At 38.5% G+C, this 27,255-nt stretch overlaps 1 protein-coding gene across 3 annotated transcripts; it reads right to left on the bottom strand.

The window, feature by feature from the left end:
- Positions 1-136: 136 nt before the first annotated feature.
- LOC134621363 (voltage-dependent L-type calcium channel subunit beta-4-like) lies at positions 137-27,255 on the bottom strand. 3 transcript variants are annotated; one of them, XM_063467829.1, is made up of 14 exons: positions 27,062-27,255; positions 25,487-25,570; positions 15,868-16,038; positions 15,589-15,711; positions 15,362-15,489; positions 11,460-11,536; positions 10,960-10,979; positions 9,147-9,227; positions 8,069-8,127; positions 7,735-7,844; positions 7,477-7,628; positions 6,462-6,557; positions 5,969-6,154; positions 137-4,903 (listed from the first exon to the last, which is right to left on the bottom strand). In XM_063467829.1, exons 1-14 carry the CDS (start codon positions 27,122-27,124, stop codon positions 4,640-4,642), a joined length of 1,614 nt encoding a protein of 537 aa, XP_063323899.1. In that variant the 5' UTR covers positions 27,125-27,255; the 3' UTR covers positions 137-4,639. The 3 variants fall into 3 exon arrangements, with proteins under 3 accessions (XP_063323899.1, XP_063323900.1, XP_063323901.1); XM_063467830.2 differs by lacking the exon at positions 11,460-11,536 and having other exon boundaries at positions 10,960-10,978; positions 27,062-27,189; XM_063467831.1 differs by lacking the exons at positions 25,487-25,570; positions 27,062-27,255 and adding an exon at positions 21,009-21,457.

The following is a 27,255-nucleotide window of genomic DNA, read 5'->3' on the forward strand; positions in this document are numbered from 1 at the left end:
CTACAGTGTACTCATTTTCTGATTGCTACTTCTAGCAGGATGACAAATAATGTTTGGGTTTTTTTTTTTTTTTTTATCTTTTGTGTGAAACATTGCTTAAAGAATTTAAAACACACGACTTTAGAACGACTCTTTTATTTTGAAAAAGAAATATTTTTAAGTCACTTGAAGCTCTGGCTGAAACACAGTCACCTCCAGTTCCATGTATTTTTCTTGAACTCCTTTTTATAAATTAGAGTGGTTTATTATGCATGCAATACCGCATTAGCCGCTTAGATTTTCTTCTTCCACAGAAAAAAAACAGAGAGAAACACAAAAATCCGCTAAAAGTCCAGATGAAGCTGCTTGGAAAAGGGTGTTTGGAGAAGCCACAGCATGAAGCGATGTACACAGTTTGCGGTTGCATAGTACAGTACATGAAGTTCCTCATTTTAAAACAGCATGCCGTCTTGTATTGCACATTACTGAAACTTTGTATACTGGACCTTGCTGTTGTCCCACACGGGTTGACTTCGTCTTATTTCAGCACATGTATACAGCAAATCGCATCTCAAAGACATTATGTACATTTATCTCTTATAAAAATAATTGACAGCAAATATTCATGTATTATTTTTCTACTGGAATAAATGTTTATTCTTTTACTTTCTCGCTCTTTTTTGTGTTTTATATTATACCAAAGAAAATCTCTACACGTCCTGTGTTTTGTGGTCACCTGGAGATTTAGTCAGAGAAAAAAAAAATCAATCAAAGATTAATTTTGTTTGTAGAGAAACTTTTGCTGACACAGAGTCAGAAGGAACAAAGAAAAGCAGGTCTGGAGATCTGTGAGTGAAAGTGGCATTATTTCATTCTTACATTTCTCTTCATAAAGAGAGCAATGGTGGGACGCTGGTCAGGAAATCCCTTCTGATTGTCTCATGCAGCCCAGCTCAGCATTGGTTGGTTTGATTTTGAATGGTAAATGTCTCGCTGTTCAATCAACCAATGGATTTTATGCTATGGGGCACAATGAGACAGATAAGCTGCTTGTAAACAGTAGTTTTATGCACTCTTTTCCCATTTGGATAACATGGAAATAACCAGGAAACAAAGGCAAACAAATAATCTGTGCCTTTATCCCAGATTCACATTGTAGGAACAGCTGCTCAATAACCACTGTAGTTTTTGCTTACTCATTTGTGCTATTCAATTTGTTTCATAAATTATTCATTTCTGCACTTTTATCCAGATCTATGCAAAGTGATCCACTGCACCTTCTTTTACATTTAAATCCATTTATAAGAGCTGCTTAAAATCAGGGAAAGTCAAATTATGTCACGTCAGCCTCCTTTTCTAAAAAAAAAAAAAAAAACCAAATGATCTAATCAGGCCTCCCAACACCTCAAAACTGTTTCAGGCTGTAGAACTGTTGGGGACTGTTAAATATCTCTTGTATGGGTCATGGTTCATGTCTAGATTTTGAATATTCAAATAAAGAATAAAGATGCTACAGTTTGAAGAAGTTCCTCCTGACCGGCTGAAGTGCATATCGTCAACATTTAGTAAAGCTAATGTCCTGTGTTGGACAACTCTGCACCTCACAAGCAACCAAAGATTTTCAGTGCTAATTTTCTTTTACAGCTTCAACACAGACTTTATTAGGCCTGCTCATGCTGCCACCTAGTGGCTGCAGCATGCTTATCATTATTTGTGCTGTAGCTACATCACCATCTGATGTAATTTATAAGAACACCATACCAGAATCAAATTTGCAAAATCTTGTGAACAAATTGTACTTATTCGTAATTGAACATGTTTAACTAAAAAAAAAAGAAAAAAAAAGTAATACAATAAAAATCAGCCTAAAAACAGCTCCCACTTCCTATTAAACGTTTATGAGAACACCCTGTATAGATCTCGGACAAAACAATAATAGTAATTTGCTATTTTTAAGGCACCAATCTAATTTGGTGCTGCAGCAGTCAGTACTGTACATCGTTTTTGTCATAAGGGAAATAACATTTAGATTAGATGTATTTGTTTAACATGCCAATGAAAACTCTTTTGACACACATTCTAATTCTTACTGTACATATGGTAATTTTCCTAAAAATCACATTTCTCCAGGTGTGCCAAGCTCAGATTTTGCCATGATTGGGACCAAACTAAGCTTATTAAAAAAATTAATAGATTTTTAAAGCAAACTAGTTAAAAGTAACTGCACTGTGTTATTACAGTAGATTGTTATTACTCAGTTTTTCAGTGTTATTAATTGATTGATTGATTTTCTTGGGGGAATAAATACTTTATATTTAATGCTTTAATTCATTTCTCAGTAAACATGGTTTAAATTTAGTATTTAATTACATGGCACGTTTGGTCCTCCATACAATGAAAGAAAACATTTGAATCCTTGTGATGTAGCCGTGTCACTTACTTCCTGCACGTATCATATCACATACAGGAAGTTGTGAGGTACACTGCAAAAACAGGCATTTAGGTTGTTCTTTGTGTTTTTGGTCCTGGAGAAATATGGAAGCCAAAAAACTGTCAAATTTACAATAGTTTTTATCGAAAGAGCACAAATTTCCAAGATAATAAAGAATGTTCCAGCAGTTTTTCTTGTCAACATGACGACTTACTCATCTTATTATCTTCTGATAACACGCAACGTGATTCCTTACTTTATCTTCATGACTTTCTCTTATTTGCTTAAACTATAATAGGACACTTGAATGTTACCTAATATACCTTTGAAAGTACTTTCTTTTAATAGAAAACCTTAAAGTTGGTCCAATGGTACCATTTATTATCTGGAAATAGTAAGATGATTAAGTCAGAATCACAAGATAATACTATCTCTTAAAAGAATGGGATATGTACAGCAAATTCTGTTAACAAAACTTAAGATCATCATGAGCAAACACAGCAGCTCTCATGCTCCATACAAAGCACCATGTGGGCAAACTGCCCTTTTTTGTGAGGGCTCAGCCTGTGTCGGTTGTTTCAGTGCACTTTCTAATATATAACATATTTCTGGTCTAACAGAAACTTATCAGTGAGATGGCTTCACTTTTATACCATGCAGTCCACTTTAACATTTTCTAAATTATCAAAATATTTGCTTGTGTCATTTCAGTGTACTGAATGAGCGATTAACCTCAAGGATCCAGAGATATCAGTCGTCTGCAGTTTGGGACATTTTCTTTTCTTTTTTTTCTATTTTTGGAGAAACGTGCCTCATACTTGTACAAACACCAACTTGATTACAGTGGGCTTTTTTTTTTTTTTACCTTTGGAGGGAACATGCTCTGCAGTCAGGAAAACATGCCAGCTACACAGGGAACGAACATGGTGCAACCAATCCTGCCGTGTAACATTTATAACATTTCAACCCCTTAAAGCCAACAAAAGGAACTTTGACAGAGATTAACCAGTGACTTGACTTAATGCTAACCGACATCCGTATGAGTGTTTTACCTCTACGTAACTGTGATTTTACTGCTAACAAATGCAAAATAACCTGTAGCTTCAGCAGCAGATGGAACTTCACATCAAACAAGCAAACAAACAGAAGAAAAACAGGACGCTGGCAGGGGCGAAAATGTCAAGACAGAACATCCCAGCCAGCTAAAGAGGCTCCTCCTGCATTGGTTTTAATGCCAGTCCATATTTCAACAGTATCAACTGCATCTCAAGTAGAATTTTGCTATTGTAATCCACTACAATATCACACAGTCTCGGCTATTGCCTTGTCTAACTCTCTAAGTGCTAGCTGTTTAGAACAGCAGCAGTATTGCCTTCCTCTACAGTGTAACAGAGGTCTGATCCCAGCACCATCAGAGTCTGTTCTGCTTATGACGGTCAGGGTCTTCACCCAAATAAAATCCTGAAGCTATGCTACACAAAAGCTGGCCTTGCTCAAAGTGACTTTCAAATAGCAAAATAGTTTGGGAATGTGAAGCACCAGTTTTCAAAACTAGCAGCCAGATATCATCTGCATAACCAACCCACAAACCCACCACCGAGCGCCTATCCACAACGAGGTGAAAATTGGACCTCCATATCTACACCTCATCATGGGAGAATCCAGGGTAAAATATCAGTGAAGTGGATGCGGAGGTTGATCAACTACAAGCATGCAATAAGCTAAATGAAGAGAGGATTTATACATGGCCCAGGATAGGGGGCAGCAGCCTTTCAGCAGTTTGTGTGCAGAGGGCTTCCATCTGACCTGGTGTGACGCTTCAGGCACTCAGAAGCCCATACAGTACATCATCACCATCTGACTACTATCCATAATTAGACTGTTGACACCGGCAACAAGCACTGTGTTGCACATCTGCTGAGCATTATGTTAGTAAAATCCCAAAAAGGTCCCAGAAACTTAAAGAAATTTTATAAGTTTTGTTAATGTTGGCCTGAACCTCCTCACTACTCACACTGTTGACTGATGGGGGTTTGCCCTGACAGCTCAATTAAAAAGAAAATACCTGAATGTGATTCTTTTTTACTTTGAAAGAGGAAAAATAGCCAAGTAGATCAAAAAGAAAGGGAGGGAAAAAAGGTACAATTTGGGACCATCTTGGCTCTATTGCAGCGTTTATTTTGGGTGGAATTTTGGGCCGTGTGGGCCACTGTGGCGAGAGGAGTGTTTTCAGAGCCGGTGCCGGGAGTCATGGCTATAGCTGCCCGGTGAACTGCGATTGCGATGTGGCTTGTATGCATCCTGATAGGGATCCTGGTAGTCCTGGTAGGCGTCCTGCTGCTCTCGGCTATGCTGGGAGCCAGAGGACATGCGGTTGCGTCCCTTATGTGCCCGCTCGTTGTGGTAGTTTTCATCTGATGTCATCAGGTTGCGACGTTCATTTGGGGTTGAGTGGTCTCCTGTGTGGTTGCTCTGTCGCATTCTTTGGCTCTGCTAATCACACGAACATACCAAGGACAGAGATAAGGCTCAGGAGGAAAGGAAGAGACCTAATGACACACTATCCACACAAATGCACACGTGTTTGCTTTCAATTTCCAATGGGGAGTTATCAGTGGGTGTAGATTTCACTGCCTGCAGCAAATAGGATTATGACTTGCTTAGCATGGACATCGTGAAAATCTGTTCAAAAAGAGGAGGAGCCAGAGATAGAATTTAGGTCGAATCAAACATGCACTGTCGGATTTGCGCGGTTAGGCAAACAGACGACAGTAATAACATGCAAACACATGGCAAAGCAAAAAAGTTTGACCAAATGTATTAATGTAACAACACACTTGTGTAGGTTTAACTTTCTCTGATGTGTGGGACTGTGCTGAGTTGCAGATGACGCAGGGAGAAGAAGAAAGATCACAGCGACAATGACAGTAAGTATAATGTAAAAATACTTAGACAAGTTTTGCATTTTGATAAACATGCTCATCCTTGTCCCTTACTGTCCACACTGAGTCAACATACATGGATTAAATGTGTACACGACTTTTGCATTGACGCAGAGTCTTCTGTATGTTTTTTTTTTGAGCGTGACAGAAATTTAGGCTCTGGCACCACTGAAAATATTTAACATTTCATGGTTCTTCACTGAAGACACACTAAGAACAGCTCACTCCATATCTGCAAGGTTATCAGAGGGAAGCATCAATGGTTTCTTTGTTGACACATTAAATCAGGGATCTTTCTCTTTAAGCTGATAATAAAACAACTGGATTATGCAGGATGCTACAGTGCCAACACTCTGGTGTAGATTTAATGGACAAACTGTTATTTCCCAGAGAACAAAATGCCACAACTCCAACTGTTGTGACTAGAAACAACAATTTATTTCAAAAAACAAATGCTGCAAATTCGGAAGGTATAACTCTTTTTAAATAACATGAATGAAGAGGAGAATGAGTAAAAATGATTTGCAATAGGCTGGGTTTACTCTTTTTACTTTTAATATCTGAACCACACCCATCAAGGTCAAAGAAAATAATTTTGGTACAGGTGGATGTGTACCTGCAGTCCAGAGATGCTGGTGGGGTAGGGCGTGAGTGTGGTGGGGCCCAGGTTGCGTCCCAGCAGGGGGTTCAGGGGCGTCGCCATCGAGGTGTGGGTCGCTTTCCAGTATGCCTCGAGATACTCGGCGAGATGCTCACAGGCGTCCTCCAGCTGGTTTTCATCCAGGATGATGTCAAACATTTCCTGTTAGCAGCAGAGGACACGTGGAATAGATTATGTCCACTCTGACACTGTATGTGAGGCTCAGCTATAAATGTACATTAGCACAAGGACTAATGATAATAAACATCATATCAACGGCTTCAATAAATACAAATGCTTCCAGTTTTTGTTCTCCAAGACATAAAAATCTCCCTGACTCTCGTTTGACCTTAAGATGCATTTGTTTGGGAGTGCACAAGTTTATGGGCAACTTTTTAAATACAGAAACTGTAAAAGTACGAGAACAACGAGCCACACAAGCCAGCGCAGGAGGAGAAAGTTGACTTACCGGTGGACACTGGGCTAGTTTGTCTGCTGCCACGAGCTGGACGTTCAGGTGTTTGCTCTGGGACTTCCCTCTGGACTTGACTAGCCTCTGCAGAACCTGGATGAAAGAGCGGAAACGCACACAAAGAAACCAAAAGTATCTCAGTTTTGGGTGAACTGTCTGCTCATATCATCTGCACCTTCTTCTGAGAATTTGGGATTTTTAATAATGTTTACATCTACAAATAAATATTATACCCAATGGGGTTAAACTGTGTCAAATTTAGCCTGAAAATATTTATTTATGATCACCATTAAGCCAGAAATTTTATGACCAAAATGTGATGAAAACAAGTAACAATTATTGGTTGAAATAAACTAACTGTCCAAACATGCTGGAGGACTCATGACCTCAGTAATGCAGTGATGCTATACGCCTAATATTGCTGCTTCTTCCTGGTTTGTCTGTACACTGGTCAGTTTTACTGGTCAACAGTAGAAAAGCATGCTAGGAAGATGTCATGTAAACACGTGCAAACAGTAAACAGCAGATTCTCAGTCTGATTAAACTTAATCCTAAAGACAGACAGTTGATCAAAGTGGTTACTGTTGTAGTCCCAGTGCTGAGGGAGGAGGTGAAGAAGACATACTCTCCCATGCAAAAGTGCCAAAGTGCAGATTTATATCCCCCCAACACACACACACGTGTGTTCATCAGAGGCTTTAAAAGTACAGGACTTCGTGCTAGTTTTGAGGTAACACTGTGCTTGTGATGAGCTGTAACACCCATGGATAAACAACATGAGCCTAACAGAGAGACCATTACCTTTGTTCTCGGTGTTTGTCTCCAACTGAATGACTCTGTTGGACAGTCACTGTGAAGATCATATATGCTTAATTTCCTGTTTTGTCCAGCCTTGACTTGATAACCTTGTAACCCATGGCCTGATTGATAATAAACCCATCAGAGAGAGTAAAAATGTTTCTTAGTGCGACAAAAATCTTCCTCTTTGAAGGTCTGCCTATGATCCGAGTACCTTTGGCGAGGAGACTTTAACATGGACGATGATGGGGGCCAGGGAGGTCTTGAGAAGCTGGGCAGGGTGGTTGATGGTGTCGGCATCCAGAACCACCAGCTGCAGGGAGCGGGCCAACTCGAAGATCCTTTCAATTTCACTTTGCACCTCAGCTAAGGGGACAAAGACAGACATTAGACATTTGCATGATTCTCACTACTTACAATTAAACTTCACAGTTTCAGACTATAGCTCAGTCAACATATACGTGAAACTCACCTAAACTGGAGCGAGTGTTGGATCTTTCTATGATGGCCCTCTTACTGGGGTTGTTAAGAACAGACCTTTTGGCCAGCGATATATCTGCTGTGACTCGTGTGATAGTTATCCTGTAATAAAAAAGACATAATTTTTTTAACCAGGGCACTGACTCGATTTTGAAGACTGCACAGAGAAGAAAAAGGACCAATAAGAATTACTCTCCATATTTTTTTTCTTCTTGGAAGTAACTTTATATTTTACTTACCATTTATTGGGAGTGAATAAAGACTATGTTAGAATTAAAATAGTTCTATAGTTCTTCCTAAGAAGTGTGCATTTAATTTGTCTTTACCTGCCATCAAATCTGTGCTTGAGGAAGTCAAATAGTGCTTTCTGCATCATGTCTGTTACCTGCGAAGCAAAAATGAAAAATTGGTCAGGGACTTAATCTCGGAATATGGCTTTGTGTGCTTTGTGATCCTCAGTATGAATAAGCCACCATCCATCAGGCAAATCCAGGACAACAAGACAGATGGCACTTTACTGCTGCTAAAAAAACATAATGATGTCGGATGCCCCATCTGAGCAAGCAATATGGAAATGACATCATCAGCTTAGATAGTTACCATGTGACCAAATGCAGCATAAATCAAGGAAATGTACTGCTGTTTATGTATAAAGTTTTTTCTTTTCATTTACCTATGATATTTGTTGTTATAATTGGTATTTTAAAACAGGAAACATGGTAAAAGGCATGCACCCTGCACCACTGTAATAACTAACCATAATTTGTCTGTACAAATATACTTTAGAGCACCAAGACGTTTACATTTTAAAAATTTTACATAACAGTGAAAGCATTTTTAATTGTTTAACATAAAAAACATTGTTGAATAACAACCTTTCCACAAGTCAGCATTAAGACACTCCTAGCTTTTAGGTTTTACTTTGAAAGGTTTTGACTGGCTCTCACAGCTCACAGTTGAGAACAGTCTAGACTTCCCAGCACTAAACAGGCATGACGGACACAGCTAGCTACAAGCTGGTGATCATTGAGGAGTATTCGCAGTCCCATACCTGGCACTGCAGATGTACCTCAAAGCAGTTCTAGTATTCTGCTTTTCTACAAGCCACAATTATCAGCAGTATTGGAAGCAACAAGCAAAAATCTGCCAATTACTCAACATATTCTTATCTGACCTCTTCGTCTCCTCGCTAGTCTGGCTGCAATCTGGATGTTACGTGGGCGATGACACGTTCATAATTAACAGTGCCAACAGAAGGCTATTTTGGGGGACTCAGTGAAAAATGTACAGGAGTCATCTCATTTCTTGTCCTATTTGTAATTAAATTCAGATTATTCATGTTTTTTTTTTTTTTAATGTGAGAACGTCCGATTGTTCATTCGGCTGTAGAGGCAGGCAGCTTACCTCGTAGCCCTTGAGTGAGGGTCCCACCAGAACTACAGGCCTCATGGAGGGAACCACATCATACGGGGGGATGTGCTCCGTCTGTTAACACAAAGAAGCAGCGGTACACTCAGGCTGACAAAAATAAAACCACAAGAGACAACAGACTGACGAAAAAGCAAAGCAGACAGCTGCGATAAACCTTTTTCATAGCAGACGCCGTGGCTCCGCCACAGCAGGAGAAGCACAGGTGTGATAATGATGGCTGCATTAAGGGCAGGACCTGCTTTTGCTGATGCTGGTTCACTATCATGAGTTACTGCAACACTAAATAAAGCTAAGCCGTCATTATTATACCTATGCTTTCATTACAGTGACGAGGCGAAACGTCTGCCTAGAAACGGGTTTCTGGACTGCAGAGTCAGCTCAACACACAACCACACGTTGTAAATGGGAAGCTGGTTTACTGCCATGTCAGGGCATGTAGCAAATGGTAAGTTAATTTGTCACAATTTAAGAAAAAAAGAACAAAATAAGAATATTACGAATACTTTTAGATTGTCCCAACTTTACTCAACTTTACAAAAAAATCTAACACATTACCTCAAAAAAACGTTAATTTAACATGTTAGCTTACAAAATGTGGTTAATGCACCGGTGTTTATCATTTGCTACATAAACGACCACTGTACACAGATTTTGCCCAAACACTCACAAAACTACAGTTGAACCCAATTTCACAATAAAGGTACCACCACGACACAGTACAACTCAAAACAGCAAACACTTGGTATCATTTAGTTATGTAAGCCAACACGTTTCATGTGTAGATCGTTCACACAGTTAAAAGCCACATTTTATTAAACAAAAACTGTGCATTACAAGGTAATAACAATATCAGATTGCGGTATATTTTGTGGTGAATAAAAACATTGAAGTTTAGGACAAAGTAAATATTAATAATACTTTTGGTGACATGGCATAGTCTTTTAACGTCACTGCTTAACTTTCTCTGGAATCAAACCAAGGTCTTTCAACTGCACAACTTAAAATTATGTAAATGGATGAGACTGATTCACATTAAGCATTCAGGGGTGGTTGAATTTCCAAATAGCATGTGCAGTTGCCTACAAAATTCAGATATTAATTCAATTTATAATGATCTATTACACTGTCTCTCTCTAAGTATATAAGCTGACAGTAAACAATGTTCATAATGAGAAATGCTTCAGGTAAGTGTTTTGGGATCCCAACTTTTATATAATTTACAAGATTAGATTAGATTCAATTAGATTAGATTACTTGGTTTTGAACTCCTTGGCCTTTGGTTTGATTGGGTTTTTTGGCACTCAGTCAACATATTTCTGCAAAAATGGCCTGATGCATAAATTCTCATGCTTGTTATATATGTACTGATCTATGTCATATTCCCTTACAAACTGAAGAGTGTGAATATAATAAACTTAGACATAAGATGTTAATGTTTCTTTTTTTTGGGGGGGGGGGGTGTTAGTATAGCCAGGTCAACCATTTTCCCCATTTTTCTCTCCTTTATGCAACAGTAAGACTAGGTAACCACATGTGGCTTCATATTTAACCCACACAGCAGAGACAGTTTTTTTTATTGTAAAGTACCTATCATAATGTATTATGTTGCGCAGTGATGGCACTTTGGCGTCACAGGAATCATTATAACTTGTGGTTGGATATTTCAGTAGATCTGAAGTATTGTACGCTATGTTACTGTAACTTCCTCTAAATGCTACCCGTTCCTGTCACAACAACAAGAATTGAGTGAATAGTATATGAGTGTGTTTTACCGTCACCAACTTACCACTTTCTGTTTCTGCTTTCCTGTAGGAGGAAAGAGAAGACAGCGACAGTGATGTCAGTAGCTGCTGCCACAGGAGGAGTCACCAGAATATTTCAGAAACACTCCAACATGCTTCACATATACAACTTTCCATTATAAGCCATAACAAATGAAACCTATCAAGGATAACTATAATATGAAAAATAGAAAAAAAAAAAAGCAGTTCTATTGTCCTAAGGTTATATTCACAAAGTCACATGAGTGCAGTTCAGAGGGGGGGTCATAGTCTGGTCGTTGGGTTCACACTGTGGTAAGCCCCAGTCTCAGAGCGCCTGCAGTCCTCAACTGGAGGAAGAGGAGGATCATGGGAAAATGTACCAACAACTCTGAACTTATGCTCTACGCAGAGACATGGGAAGGTTTTAGAGTCTTATTTTCTCTATGTTGTTGTGGCCGAGAAGCTTGGCTCTAAGCTGGCAGCTGGCTATTAAAAGCCCTCTCCCCCTGTCCGATGTTCTCACCTGCTGAGGATATGAGTGGTCGGATAGAGGCAGAAACCTCATCCTCCACACTGGAAGAAGAGTTCCCTCCAGACTTACTGGAAAAGACAATGGGAAAAAGAAAGACAGAAAAAAAAACACAGTATTAATTCAGAAAAGGACTGAAACCTAAAAAAAATTAAAAAAAATCTATAGTATGCTAAGACTGAAATAAAAACTAAAACTAATAATAATGAACATTTAATTAATTTAATATTGGTCAGCTAAACCACCTTAAACATCGGAACACCGTAACACAAGTCTCTGTAGTTTCCCGTATTTTAAATTTTTCTAATAGTTTCTACTGTAAGTATTTTCATTTTCTCTTTGTGTTCCTTCCTGTGTCTTCCTGATTGTCTGTTTGGCTTTACTCTTTGTGTTTAGCATAGTTGATTCCAGTTTTATTTTGGAATTTATGTGACTGCGTTTATACTTCCTGCTTTTGTTCTTTTCCCGCCCTTATTACTCTCTGATTGAGTTCATCTCTTGTTGTCCTTCTCCCTGGTGTGCATTTAGTTCGCATATCTTTTTACCTACTTCTCCTGAGTCTCCTCTCGTGTCTGCTTGTTGCCCAAGTTTGGTTTTCTTGTTGTCTTTTTTGGGCTTTGTTGGAATTTCCCCCTTCTGTCATCACTTAGGTCCACTGCTGAATTTTTCCCCATAAAACTTCACATCTTCCTCAAATATTTACATCATCTTAAGTATGGCAAAACTAATCACAAGATTAACAATTATTAATTCAAGAATTTTTTCAAGTTACTTTCTTTTTTTTTCTTTTTTTTTAAATATACAGTGAATCATTTAAACAGAAACTGAGTGAAAGTTGCATCTTCTTGTAGAACTAAAAGAATTTTCATGAAACTTGGGAATTCACCTTAGGTTGGCTTTTTGTTACAGATGTCCATTTTTAAAAGAGTATGAGGCTCATTGTTATTCAGCTATTATACACTCAGCAGACACTTTATTAGGCACACCTTTTCAAACACTCTTTACCACAAATGTCTAATCAGCCAATTATATGGCAGCATATGGATATATTTAGACATGGTCAAGACAACCTGCTGAAGTTAAAAGCGAGGATTAGACTAGGCAAGAAAGGTGATTTAAGTTATTTTAAATGTGACTGTTCACGTTCAAAGGGCCAGTAAGCACCTTCTTTCTTGGTGAAAATGCCAGAGGTCAGGGGAGAATGGCTAGACTGCTCAGAAATGATAAGGAACAACAGTAACTCAAACAACCACTCATTACAACCAAGGTCTGCAGAAGAGCATCTCTGAATGAACATGGCAAAATTTGAAACAGGAGGACTACAGCACCCAAACCATACCAGACACTACTCCTGTCAGGTAAGAATAGGAAACTACAATTCATCAAAATTGGACAATAGACGGTTTGAAAAATGTTGCCTGCTCTGATGATTTCTGGTTTGGCATTTGGTTAGAACTTGGCGTTGTGGTTGTGTAATGGATTGGGGGATATTTTCCTGGCACAATGTGTTTCCTTTTGTACCAAGTGATCATTATGTAAATACCACAGCCTGCCTAAGTATTGCTACTGACCATGTCCACCCCTTTATGACGACAGTATACCCATCTTCTGATGGCTGCTTCCAGCAGGATAAGACATCATGTCACAAAGCTCAAACTGGCTTCTTTAACATAACAATGAGTTCATTGTACTCAAATGCCCTCCACAGTCACCAGATCCCAATCCCCTTGGAGAGGTGATGGAACTCCCATCACGGATGTGCAGCTGACAAATCTGCAGCGACTGTGTGATGTTGTCATGTCAATATAGAACAAAATCTATGAGGAATGTTTCCAGCAGTTATCCTAAGCCAAGAATAATTGAGGCAGTTCTGAAGGCAAAAGGAGCCCGTCCTGGGCTCCACCTAACAAGGTGTACCTAATAAAGTGCACTCAAAACTTAGAGGTGTTACATGGTTAATACGTGGCAAGCCTAGTGTATGTGTGCTCTGTTAATGCATGAGTCCCCCTTGTTAGTTAATCGTTAAATCAAAAACATCTGTATTTTATCAGATTTTCAGTTTTTTGCTTGCTGTGCATTATCTGACAGTTTAGGAAAACAACATGGACAAAAAAAAAAATCACTGTCTGATTCGTATAAACAATATATGCTATTTGTTACAAGAAGAAAAGACCTGTAATTTACTGGTATATATATATATGTGGATTTACTTTGAGCATTTTTTTTTATTTTATTACATAGCAAGTTCTTGTGGAATTCTATAATGTAACATAAAATAAGTATAAATAATATAAAAGTAGACCTATGATTTTAACTAATATGTAAAGCAGTAAAAAATGGCTTCAAATTACAAGTGATTTTACTCAACAATAATAATAAATCCGTGAAGTAAACGACATAAACAAAACAAATACTACAAAAATATATGAATAAAAATGTATCTCTTTTCAAGATGCTTTACTGTCCAGGATCTCTGTAAGTCAAAAAATCTCTAACATAGTGGTCCTATTTTTCAGTTACACAGAGTAGTCCTGTTTAACGGGGGTTCGAATGTCTCTCCCTGTCTGTGAGGTTCGATGACAAAAAGCCACAGAAGCCACGCTGTTAAGTGAAGCTTCAGCATTCCAGTCGAGTAGGATTAGTATTAAACTCAGCAGCAAGGCTCGGGGAACTGCCTGTGAGTTATTGTACAAACTCTGGATGACAGAACATTCAAGACACATTATACACACACAAGGAAACTCGAAGGCTGATAGGTGTGCTAATTACAGCTATTGAAACCGCTGGACTGGTACAGTCGACACAAGTGGAGAGGACGGAGTAAATGGGCATGGGTCACGAAAGAGTCAAAGGAAACTTTAAAGAGTAAATCAATTTTTTTTTTTTTTTAAAAATCACAGTGAGACACCAACACAGTCAAACAGATGGCAAGGCTTTTATGGAGAAGTTACATGCTTTTATATAGGATGAAATTATTTTAACTTCTGTACTGGTTAAAAAGCAGTCTCAGGGGCTGTGTCAAGAGTATTGCATCAAAATATTCAAAGGTGTGAAGCTGATAAAGGAATCAATTCAGGTTGTTAATATAAACCGGCATTTTGGATCGCAATCAATCACCATTTCCATCGCTAAGACAAGTCAAAATTCCCACGGCACCCCTTCCCTTTCTACACCCCCAACTAATTACAGTATTTTCTTGAGCAATTTGATTATCTCATTAGCTGAACAAAAGTTATGTTGATAAAATTGAAAACGTGTCCACAGTAGTTCCATATAAAAGCTGAATTGCTTAAATGTCTTGTTGTGTCCCATTAACACAATCCTAAACACAAAGACAGCAAGTTCACTGTCAAGCAAAGAAAAACAACGAAACCTCACACAGGAAAAGTTAATTAAATTATTACCAAAATGTACTGTACTGTAAAACTCTCAGTTTAATTTGTCTTTTTTGTTTGTTTGTTTGTTTGGGCAATTCTGTTTATAACCATGATTTGTCCAAAGATGATCTAAAATTACTGACGACATCCATTTCCATGCTACCTCATTCTGATTCCTAGCAATATATGCATTTAAATAAAATGTCATCTAGTTAGATTCATGAGATTTTAAATACTTTGCTTTAAAAAAATGTGGCAAGTAGAACACGTAGAAGTAGTGCGCTCAGTGGAAGCTACAAAATCTACCAAATTCTGGTTTATCTGAATAATGTTTGCTTCTTACGATCAAAAATGCTACAATTTTGGTGCAAAGTTGACTTTAAATGATCTTTGTCTTATTGTTACTCAACACATTAGATGCCAGGTTTTTGTGCTTACGTTAACGTTTGTGTGATCAAGTAAGGTTTGATTTACGTGAGAAAAACAATGAGACGACGACTGTGGTTTTGTGCTACTTACCCTTGGACTCGTCCTCTCTTTTGCTCCTGCTGGAGTCGAATGTTTTCCAGCTTCAGAGGGCTGGGAATGAAACCGATCTCGCAACCCTCTTTCACTAACCGACCGATCCACCAGTCATTGTTGAACTTCTGAAGATGCAAACATGAAAAGGAATCAGATCAAACTGAATTTTGTACCATCACATATATGCCGTAGTTATGATGTTTTAATACAAAGTACTCATTAACCTCTTTTATGTGCAGGAAGTCCTTGGCGTCAAAGGAGATGGCTGTGGCTGGCACTGGAACATCTTCATCCAGTGCGCCACAATAGCTGACATTGGTCCTTACAGCAAATGCCACAGGTTTACTCTGAAGGACGGAAACACAACCTCAGTGAGGATCAGAAAAGTATATTTAAAATGATTAAAAACTTCTTACTCTAACGGACTTGAGGACTTTTTATTGATCTGGGAAAAAATCCATAATAAAGATAAACTAGCGTGAACATTGTCACAGCCTCTCTACCTTTGCTCTTTCCAGTTGAACGGCAGCCTGCTGTTCCCTCTCCTGACGGCTCTGTCCCGGTCCTTGACTCTGGCTTGGGCTCTGGCTCTGGACCTGAGCCTGCACCTCCCGCTCCTCCTCGAGAGAGACATCTGAGTCTGATGGTCTGCTAGTGTATGAATCAGCTGATCCCTACGAATAGAAATCACAGAGATTACTGAAACTATACAGACTGGATACATCTTTTGATAAGTGCACCAATCAGGCATAACATTATGGCCACTGACAGGTCACCTGTTAGTGGGATATATCAGGGAGCAAGTGAACATTTTGTTCTCAAAGTTGATGAGTTTGAGTCAGAAAAAATGTTCAAGCATGAGGATATGAGCAAGTTTGACAAGGGACAAATTGTGATGGCTAGACAACTGAGTCAGAGCATCTTCAAAACTCCAGCTTTTGTGGGGTGTTCCCAGTCTGCAGTGGTCAGTATCTATCAAAAATGGACCAAGGAAGGAACAGTGGTGGCCAAGAGTCACTGATGATTGGGTACAGAGGGCTGGCCCATGTGATCAGACAGACAAGTTGCTGTAAATCAAACTGCAAAAAAATTTAATGCTGGTTCTGACAGAAAGGTGTCAGAATACACAGTGCATCACAGTTTGTTGCATATGGAGCTGCATAGCTGCAGACCAGTCAGGATGCCCATGCTGACTCCTGTCCACTGCTGAAAGTGCCAACAATGGGCATGCCTGTATCAGACCTGGACCATGGAGCACTGGAAGAAGGTAGACTGGTCTAGTGAGTCACATTTTCTTTTACATCATGTGGAGGACCAAGTCGCTTACCTGGGGAATATCTGGCACCAGGATGCACTATGGGAAGAAGGAACCAACTTACAGAACTTAAAGGATCTGTTGCTAACATCTTGGTGTCAGATACCACAGCACACCTGTTTTGGTGGCAAAAAGGAGACTAACACAATATTAGGCAGGCGGTCATAAAGTTATGCCTGATGGGTGTATGTTCGGAGTGTGTTGTCTTTAAGGACGGCAAAATTATTCTAGAGCAAGAGTTGCTGCCCAATAAGAACAGGAAATAGTCACAGTGCTTTAAATTTGTTATCAAGTTATGGCTAATCCAAACTAATATTAGCACTCTGTTCCTGATAGGGTTATTAAAGAAAATGAAAACTACACTCAAGGCCTCTAAAATAAAAAATAAAAAATCTCTGCATAGCGAAACACTATCAATATCAAGGACTTTAAAGAAAAAGTTAGAACAGTGTGGACAGATGCACCCAAATGACCTGAATTTTCTCTCTGAAAAGACAAAAAAAAAGCACAAAGGCTCTGAGGTTCATTCAGTCACATGGTGATAGAGGACACGTTTCAAAACAAGGATGTGCTTTAGCTTTATCTGAAAGCATCTGAGCTGCTAAGCACCATAAAGATAAATTGTTTATGGGATCACTTGCTGAAGTTTTGGAGTTCGATGCGCATCAGCTTACAATCACAGTGCCAAATACTGAGTGGTGGCTTGGCACAGTGAATGCAGAACAGGTAAAATCAACGAGATATATATATTTATGAAAAAAAGAGTAGGCTGCCAGGAGCATCTCAGACAAAGTGGATTTCTATTCTTGTGCTGTCAGCAGTTTGCATGACTACATACATTTAATTGATGAAGATGATTCTCTGTTCTCAGAGAGTGAGAGCTGTCTTCTAGTTATTTTTTACTCATCTGAAACAATCATCCCATACAATCATGAAACTGTATTAGTCAAACTACAGTCTACATAGCTACAGAAAATACTTCAAACATAACCACAGACATTTATGCACATGGCAACATTTTGGGTTTTCTGGTAGAACACCTTTCCCTACAGAAAAAATAAACCTACTATGGACTATTAAAACCAAAGAATATCAAAATAAGAAAATGAAATATAAACTAATGAGTAAAAATGAAAAAAAAAAACACTAAACAGAGTGACCACTGGGGAAAAAAATTTGCATTAGTTTCCTTTTGCTTTTAAATTAATGTGCAGGTCTTGTTGTAAAGTTCTCAATGAAAACGTCATGTGACCACAAAAAAAAGCTTTCTAAAAACTGTTTTTAAAAAATTGTTAGTTATTTTTAACAAACATGACTGTCTATTCTGCTCGCTTACTTGGTGCAGTTAAAACAGTAATATCTTGTTTGCTTTTATAAGACGAACATATGCAAGTATCTGACCATGACTTGTTTTACAGACCAAGCACACTGTGTAAACTGAAGACCTCTAATCAGGAGGGTTGGGTCAAAACTACCCAGTAACCACAGCACTAAAGGTGGGAATCCCCAAGCACCCCACGGTACGATGTTACTCCAATACCAGCTCCAAATTATGTCCTTAAAGTTAAACTATGTTAATACCTGTTTTGTCCAATAAGATAAAGTTATCTCACTTCAGATTTTCTTTTGTTGTTTTGGGCCAATAAAATGCCAAATGCCAAACATAACAACACTGTGACGAAAACCTCGCTTAATAAGACAGACAGTCTGCAATTGATTGGGATCAAGCTGGCGATTACATGTAATCGGTTTCTGATAATGCAGTGTAATTCACTGTCATAAACCATTTTTTTTTATTACATATTTGTTGCTCTCTACATATACAGAAATTTACATTTAAGATATACAACCAGCTGGTAACCAGCAGTAAAGTTCTCTTCTACCCTCCTTCTACTATATGTAAAGCAAAATTTAATACAATCAGACAGCCATCTATTATTATTTTAGATGTAAAGCAGTTGCTGTCATGTTTTTACTCGTGTGACTGAGCCGTTGGCTTGCTCCAAATTAGAAGGTAGCTTTGTTAAGCTAAATGTGTCCACTGTTGGATGGTGGTTTTTTTCGGTTGAGCCAATCTAATTTCAGTTTGCTTGGCTAATGTTATCTCAGGACAATGGTGGATGAGAGATCTCTAGTTAATGGTATTGTCAGTACATTTTAATGTATTTATTAAAATATCAATATGTGGTGTCTGTGCAACTACTGCAATACTATACTGTCCTGACTTTTTTCCCCTATACACCTACAGAGCAGATCTGAGTTAGAGAAGAAGAATCAGCGCGAGGCCACGCGACGTGACTCATGAGATGTGTTGAAGAACAAATGCATGGTAATGGTGGCAGTGCGGAGCTGAAAGCAGGTGTTGTAACAAAACTCGATGCAGACTCTATGCTCTCAGCAGCATTTGTAGTGCAAAATGCAAAGCTGGTCAGGGCAATGCATCTAACCTGTCGGAAACACCTGGTTAAACACAAAATAATAATATATCTAAAAGCTGATAAGTGGAGAATATTTGATAGGTTAAAAGCCAAATTCGCCAAAGGACCTGCAGCTAATGTTAGCATGTCAATCGCCAGCGCATAAGAAGTCGTCATCTTCTTCAAGCACTTAATTAGGTAGTTTGCTGACAGAGAAAAGGAGCTTTTGTCACTTTGTTGGATGATATTTGAACATTTTTATACCGGCTATGCTGAAATTTCTTATTAGCATACAAATTTTGGCACCTGCTTGCGTATCCCTTACATCTGATACAGGATATCAGTGGTCCATTTTCTTGCAACCTGTCAGGATTTTTTCTTTCACTTAGAGCCTCAAAAACATGCTAGGCTTGCAGCAGTTCATCCAGCCACCCAGTAGGAATTCCTTCAGTGCAACATTTTTTGCTCAAACACGACTGGATCAAGTGCTTCCTTCTGCTGTTTTAATCTAAACAATCAGCCACTAATGATGATTCAATTAAGGAAGACCATTACTCCCAAGAAGATCAATCAATTTAGTCATCACAGCTAAGCACTTTCTGTTTTGGTTTTTTTGCTGTTTTTTTACAAGCCAGCAGTGGCAAGGCCTGACTTCAGCACGCTGCTCATTTGAAATGTAAGCATCCCATCCCAGACTAACTGGGTGTTTTTGTAGGATTTCCAAGAACAAAAAGATTACAGAGGAACAAACACATCACTATGTTCCTGCTGGCTGTTTTTCAGCTGTATCAAACACATAGTCCATCTGTACAGTTTATTCGCCCTCAGCCTGTGAGAGTTGTTACGTGGTGTTATCTGTGGCTCTAAAGGGAGTTTTGTCAGGTCTGGGGGAAAATAACCCTGCTGATGTTATAATGATATAATTTGGGTTATCTCAGTTTCAACTTGGAGGCGAAGTGCTAATTTAGAACAGGAGGTCTGAGCTTCAGTTTCAGGGTATCAAGTCAGAAAGAAAGGAGCAAATAATGACAGAGTTGCATTATAAGGATGCAGTTCATTGGGCACGATGTCTAAATGTTAGATTAAAAGTCATAACACATTAGTCTCTGCAGTTTTTAATCTTGACCATGTGTCTCATAATCTGGTTTTCACAAGTCCAACAATTTTATATAAAAACGTCTCCCCCCCCCCCGATTTGATTTTTGCATCACCGCTCAACTCAATCTCATGTATCTGTGCGGAAGATTTGAGGGTGCACTGTAGCACTTGAGCTATTATCCAATGGAGTAGCTTCAGCATGTGACTCATCAGCATCAGAATCCACTTCATGACATCACGATGCATGTTTCGCCAAGCCTCGTCAGAGCCCTTACAGCACACAGTGGCACGATCAGATTTTTTTTTAAAAAAACAAAACAAAACAAAAAAGAAAACACTCAGCTCGACAATTTTTGAGAAAGTCAAATGTGGGAATGAGGATCTATCAGAGTGGAGAAACGAGTGATTAGCATCTTTGAATCTGGGCTTGGTTCACCTCATGAGTGTGATGAGCACTAAATGGCTCCTTCTGGATCCAATGGTTTACTGACGTCCAATCTTACAGCCTTATAGGCAGATTGTCATCACATACACAACTACACATGCAGATAAAGCAAAACACACACACACACACACACACACACACAACAGTGTGAATGTCACACATCAGAAGCCATCTGCCTAACACCCACCCACCCAACCCCCTCCCAGTCAAGCATAACCCACGATCACGCTACACTGTACCGCTGGCTTACCCATCGAAGGCCTCATATGTGTGTATATATGCGTGTGTGTGCAGTGAGCTACTTCCATCAAAAAACACACAGCGTGAGAGCACAAAAGCAGACTCACACACACCCATCCAAACACTCACCGCCTCCGAGTCTTCAAATCCATGCAGGTACAAATTGTCATACATGGAGGTTTGATATTCCAGTGAGCGCCTCTAGAAGAACGAGGGGGTAAAAAACAAAAAGAGTGTAGGCGGACGAGGAAGGAGGGGGCCCCAGATAAAAAAAAAAAAAGGATGGATGTGGGGGGTGACAACAATCCCTTCTCTCCACAGCAGAGAAGAATGATTTTAAAAAAAATCTCCCCTCCCGTTGGATCACGCCTGGTCCTCCGGAGGCCCGTCGCTTGATGGATGCAGCTTCTCCCCGATCCCAGAGTGCTGCTGGCTGGCTCACGTTATAGGATGGAGAGGCTCTCCCTGGAGGTAGCCCAATCCTGGCATTTCATTTCATCAGGCTTCCTTGCACACACACACACATATACAACAGCGAGAGCAGCAGAGGCAGCAGCGGCGGCAGCAGCAGAGCAGTGGATCCTTCCTCAATATCCAAGCCTGATGACAGAGCCAATGTGCAAGAAGCTGATTGGCTGACTGGCTGTCCACTCATCTTGGATGAGCGCTCTCCTTGATTTTTTTTTTTTTTTTTTTTGTTAGCGCGGGGAGGTATCAGGGATCGGGGGAGGGGGATGGGGGATCAGCACCCTCCATTTCCTTGCTACCTCTCTTTCTCACTCTGCTTATTTATTCTCCAGAGAAAGACAAAAAAACATATTAAATGTAGCTAAAATAACAGGAGCATTATTAGAAACATAGATTTAAATTCATGGAAGTTCATTTTCTTTTGAGAATTAATGTGGTTGTGACACATCTACACCACTAATACCACTAAAATAAAATAAAAGTCAGGTACTGCATGGTTTGGATTGAACCTGAGCCAATCTTTTGTTAACAAATACTTAAAATAATTACTTAAGACATAGCACTTTCTATTTTTTAGGGTATCACAGTCCAAACACACCTTATCTCCTTATCTCTTTAAATGTTAATGTAACTTTTATATTTATAAATCATTTCCTGGCATTAAGGCCTAAATGTGGTTTCAAAGTCCTCTCCACACAGTTAGCAGTTAATGCTTAAATAATATGTTATTACTAAAAAGGAACCATTTTCATGGCAGCTCAATACAAACGCTTTTCATTTGAAATGATGCAAAAACACAGCTGTTACTGATGAGACTGGCAGAGAATCGGTTCTATTTATGTACACAGGCGTAATTAATGTGATCAGTAAAGCCTGTGCTAAGCCAAAAATAGCTGCTGCTGAAAAGGTCTGCTCCAACTAAACTGAAACAACTAATACTTAAAAATGAATATTTCGTGGGTGAATATTTGCTGATAATCTCTTTTGTCTATGATACCAGATTATTTAGCTACTGAAAACTAAAAACAATGGGTGGACACTAGGGCTGCTACGATTAGTCGACTAGTCACGATTATGTCGACTATTAAATTGTCGACGACTAATTTAATAGTCGACGCGTCGTTTGAAGCTTTGTAAGATCCCAAAATAATCAGTGACTAGCCGACTATCAAAATAATCGTTTGTGGCAGCCCTAGTGGACACATGCTTTAGAAAACTCTTGGAAATTCTTTAAGTTAACCAATCAATTAAGAAAATACTTGAGCCGGACCAATATAATTGGCAGATATTAGCTATTTGACAATTGACTGGTATCATCATTTTTAAATAAAAAATGAAACCACAAATGAAAATATTAAAAATGGGAAGAAAGACGGGAGAAACACCCTTCAACCATGTTATGAGGGTTGATATTGCATAGGTTGTCTACCAGAGGGCACTCTGCAGCTTCCCGATTTGGTACCACATGTTTGTATGTTCTGAGCAGTCGGGTAGAGCGTAAATGAGTCAAGAAATCACTACACAAAAATTAGGGAAATCTTGTCTAAAAGTAAAAAAAATATCAGCTTATTCGTTGGATGGTCAAATCCAATTGTGGTGAGAAGGTGTTGTTTACCTTTTTTAAAATAAAATCACATGAACAGTTCCAAATTCAAAGAAATTCTGTTTTAAGTCACAAAACAGAGAAAAAAGCAAATTCAATTGGCTAATCATTTCAGCTTCACATTTTGTTTAAACAAATTGAAAAATATACTATAACTTGTCAGCACAATAATCTAATAATAATCAGTTTCACACTTTTTTTGGCTCATGCCTTACAATGGTTTGCTTCTGCGCCTACCTAAAGGCTCAAATTAAATTAATGTTTAGCTCACTTGAGCCAAGACGACAAAAGATGGCCTTTGGTCAACGAGAAAAGTACATTTAGCTCTTAGCATTTAGCCCCTAGATTTAGCTCTTTGAACACAGACTAACAAATATAAATTGTTTATAATTTTCAGCAATGGCTGAAATGTTAATGATAACTAAAAGAAATAGCTGTGTACTTTAGTACTGATCATTTTTACCATAATCAAGCGCATTTAACATACCCTGTACCCAGATGCTGCTCTAAACTTAACATAAAATTCATTTTTCCAATATTAATATACCAGTGAACCAACAAAATGTGCACTGGGGTTTGAATGCACTACATTACTGGCAACTAGAAGCTTGACGAGTGTATTTTAAGCAGACCGCCTTACTCACAACCATATGACTCATATACATTAAATAAACTTTCGTCAACATAAAAAAAATAGTACAGAATAACTATTTCTAACACTAGAAATGGCACATTTATAAAAGAAAAAAAAATTACACCGCTGAGTATAGCATGCTGGGTAACACCATGAATAACAGTCTGCTGAGAGCTGAGATGGGCTCTGTGCCACATTCAAGAACAGTAAAGACAGATGGAGGATGAAGAAAAGAGAGCAGAGATGCTCCAAAAATAACTTTTGATAAAAACAGACGAGCTGTGTCTGCTTTATGCACTTTTTTCCATTTTAAATATTGAAACTGGTTTGTTCGGTGAAGAAGAGGCAACATCTTACTCAAGACTAACACGTATTTTTCCTCAATGCAGAATAATTTCTGCCCCAAATTTTGGAAATATAAGTCTAAATGTAAGTCCACTTTTAAAAGCCAACTTAGCTATGGGAACATTAATTAAACATTAACACTAATGAGCCATATGCTGAGTAAAAACAGTGGGAGCAAAAACTACCATTACATTTAACCTAAAAGCAGAACAGCCAGCCTGCTGAGGCCCGACTCCACAGCCCTGTGCCAACAACACAATATTTGCTAATAGAGACTAAGAATGCTACACTATTTGGTTTTTTTGGTTGTTATATTTGATCTATTTTTTATGTATAAATGACAGAGGAATGGGCCATTGTAATCCTATATAAATCCCTGCTTATGCAAAAAATAGATTAATAATAACAATAATAATAATAATTTCGCTCTGTTGTCTATAAAGCCAATAATTTTAAAGATATCATTAGACAAAATTTTCAACATACCAACCAACACTACACAATAATAAAACAGTAAAATCTACTGTCCCTTATGTTTCCAGTAAAGCACCAGAAGTGATTGATTGTTTTAAGGAATAACTAAATGACACCATATTCAGATATGTTGTAAATGTTCATATTTTGCATTTTATGCAGCATTAGACACTGCCTGATGTAGGGTTTATGCCACAGCTGCCCTAAATTAACACTATTGGTAATTAGCAACATCATTTTTTTATGTCTCTGTAATGGTTGATCCAAGCTCTTGAATAGAAATTAGAAATTTGATGCTAAAATCTGATTATTATTGTTATTTATAAATTTTCAAATGTACCGTACTGCTTAACAAAAAAAAACAGAACAAAATAGTAAAGCACATTGATATTTTTTGATTAAGATGTAAAATTATAGTTATTTATTTGCAATTCATTTTAGTGCTTGATTGTTATGCTTTATTAATTTCTGTATTCTCAGAGTAGTCCAGAGTGCCAGCTCGGATTTGGGTATGAAAATGTGAATTCAATTTGGTATTTGCCTAATAAATAATGATATAATTGTTAGTTTTGAACACATTTTTTTACTTTTAAAATACTGGTGTTGTCTTGTTTTAATATCAGGTGGCCTAATAATATTGTTAAGTACTTTATATTGAAGGAAAAGAGGTTGTATAACTGCATCTAAATATGTTATTGGTGCACTGCCACCTTCTACTACCTGCACTTTACCACCCCCTGCAGTCAAAAGCAGTGTATGTCGTAAATGTGTGATCATCAATCAGAAACTCAGCAGAGTAAAAATCATGAATAGCTGTTTTTTTGAGGTATGAAGATCCTGTTCAGTAAAAAAACACCATGTATGATGTAGCCCATTTACAACACAGGGTAAGCAAATATCTTAACAAGGATCTCATTTAGGAAAAAATTTGATACATGGAGCAATTAATGCTATGCTAAACTATATGTGGTTTTTTTTTGTTGTTGTTTCTATCCAATTTCCATTATTTGGTATAAATGCACAGAAATATCCACGTCAAACCACAATTTTACAACCATTCAGAGCATCTGTTCCCTGCAGTACCTGTCTGAGGATGAAGCTGGTGGAGGTGGTGCTGCCGTCAGACCTCTTGAGGCGACTCCTCCTGGAATAAGTCCCTCGGTTCACCTGACGGAAAAAAAATGAACTCTTAACCAGCAGCTACAGTGTCAACTCTTACGTTTTCTTGTGCACATCCATTATATTTGGATCGCTTGCTGAAATGCCACATGAGACTAATACATGATGCAAAGTGACATTCGGGCACATGTGCTTCACACAGCAGCTGATGCTCTTTCCAAGATTAGATAAGGTCAACCTTACAAGCCATCTGACATGCAACACAAGCTAACTTCTATTATATGTTTCTGCATTATACGCTGCACTTGCCAACTTACTTTTCTCCTTACCTCACTCGTGACTTTCTTTCTTGCTCTCCTCCAAAAAATCCAAATATACCAGCAGAGTTCATCTCCAGGGAGGTAAATTAATTATCTGCCAGTGATTTGCCCCATTTCTGTTCAAATCTCCAGAGTTAATGACAATGTCACCATTAAAAAGTCAGAGCCTACTTCCCTGAATTTATAAAACAGGGCCATTAATCTGGGTCACCATCCCTCTTCTGCCTCTCACTTTCAAGCTAAGAGCCCAAAGCCAAGAACTGACCCGCTATTATTACACACAGTAAAGATCGATCAAACTGGAGAAAAATTAATTATCAGCTATCTAGCAGGGGGCTGATAGCAGGGGACTGATGCACTTCCTTCCCTTTATATCTACTACTAAAATAGATGCACTGTTAGAAAGCTTGGGCCAGTCTTATGTTCTTTATAGATGCAAGGCAAGTAAGGCATTTCTGTGAGCTGAAATTGCAAAAAACTGTATGAAAAGCGTGACTTTTAAACATCAAGTGGAATCCACCTTAAACTGAAGCCACTGAAATGCTGACACACTGATATGACTATGTCTTTTCTATCTGTTCTGTAATGCTTTGATTCATAAATAAACAAGGAAGAAAGTCATTAAGTAGAAAAGCATGGGCAAGGAAGAAAGCATGTGTAAAGGCTCAAAATAATTAAGTTGAGGTGAATCAGTAAGTCAATAAAACCATTTTGAAAGCAAGATTTCCAAATAATGTCGGTTATTAAGTATAACTAAAGTCCACTCAAAAAATAAAACTTTTACGTAAGTAAAACATCACTGATCTGTTATTCCCCGAGACACCGTTCATTTATTGTTCTTAATATCTAAACTATACTGTCACCTAGAGAGTATAAAGGTGGGAAGATGTGCATTGCAAAACACAAAGCTAAAATAAAAATAAAGAGTTGTGTCAATAGTCTCATCGATATTTAAATACTAAAACGGTACAGTTAGGTATTTTAAAGCCTGCATTCATAATGTATTACAGCGGTGGGTTTGTTTTCCTTTTTAAAACAAAGCTACCTAACGCTTGTAGTGGACTGAGCTACTGAATTATTCTGGTTACATTTTTATTTTAATTAAATTTAAAAGACTTTTTCTTCACTTTTAAATTAAAATGTAGCCTCCTGACCAGCCCAGTTCTCCCCGTCATTTGGTCGCAACAGTAACTAGCAGCCTTGAAGACACCTGACCTACCTGAAAGATGGGCGCTTGGATGCCCTCGCCAATCTTGTTCCGTATGTAGATGTGCCGGGACATTTCGGCCAGGACATCGGTCCAGAGGGCTGGCTGCTCCGGTCCAGCCCAGCGGAGGGGCGGCGGGTTCCGGGCTGCGTGCTCCAGTTTCACGCCACACAGGAGAACATGAGCGCTCGTCACGAGACAGGTGT

The sequence above is a fragment of the Pelmatolapia mariae genome, linkage group LG23, assembly GCF_036321145.2.
Source record: "Pelmatolapia mariae isolate MD_Pm_ZW linkage group LG23, Pm_UMD_F_2, whole genome shotgun sequence".
In the NCBI taxonomy this organism is placed as follows: Eukaryota; Metazoa; Chordata; class Actinopteri; order Cichliformes; family Cichlidae; genus Pelmatolapia; species Pelmatolapia mariae.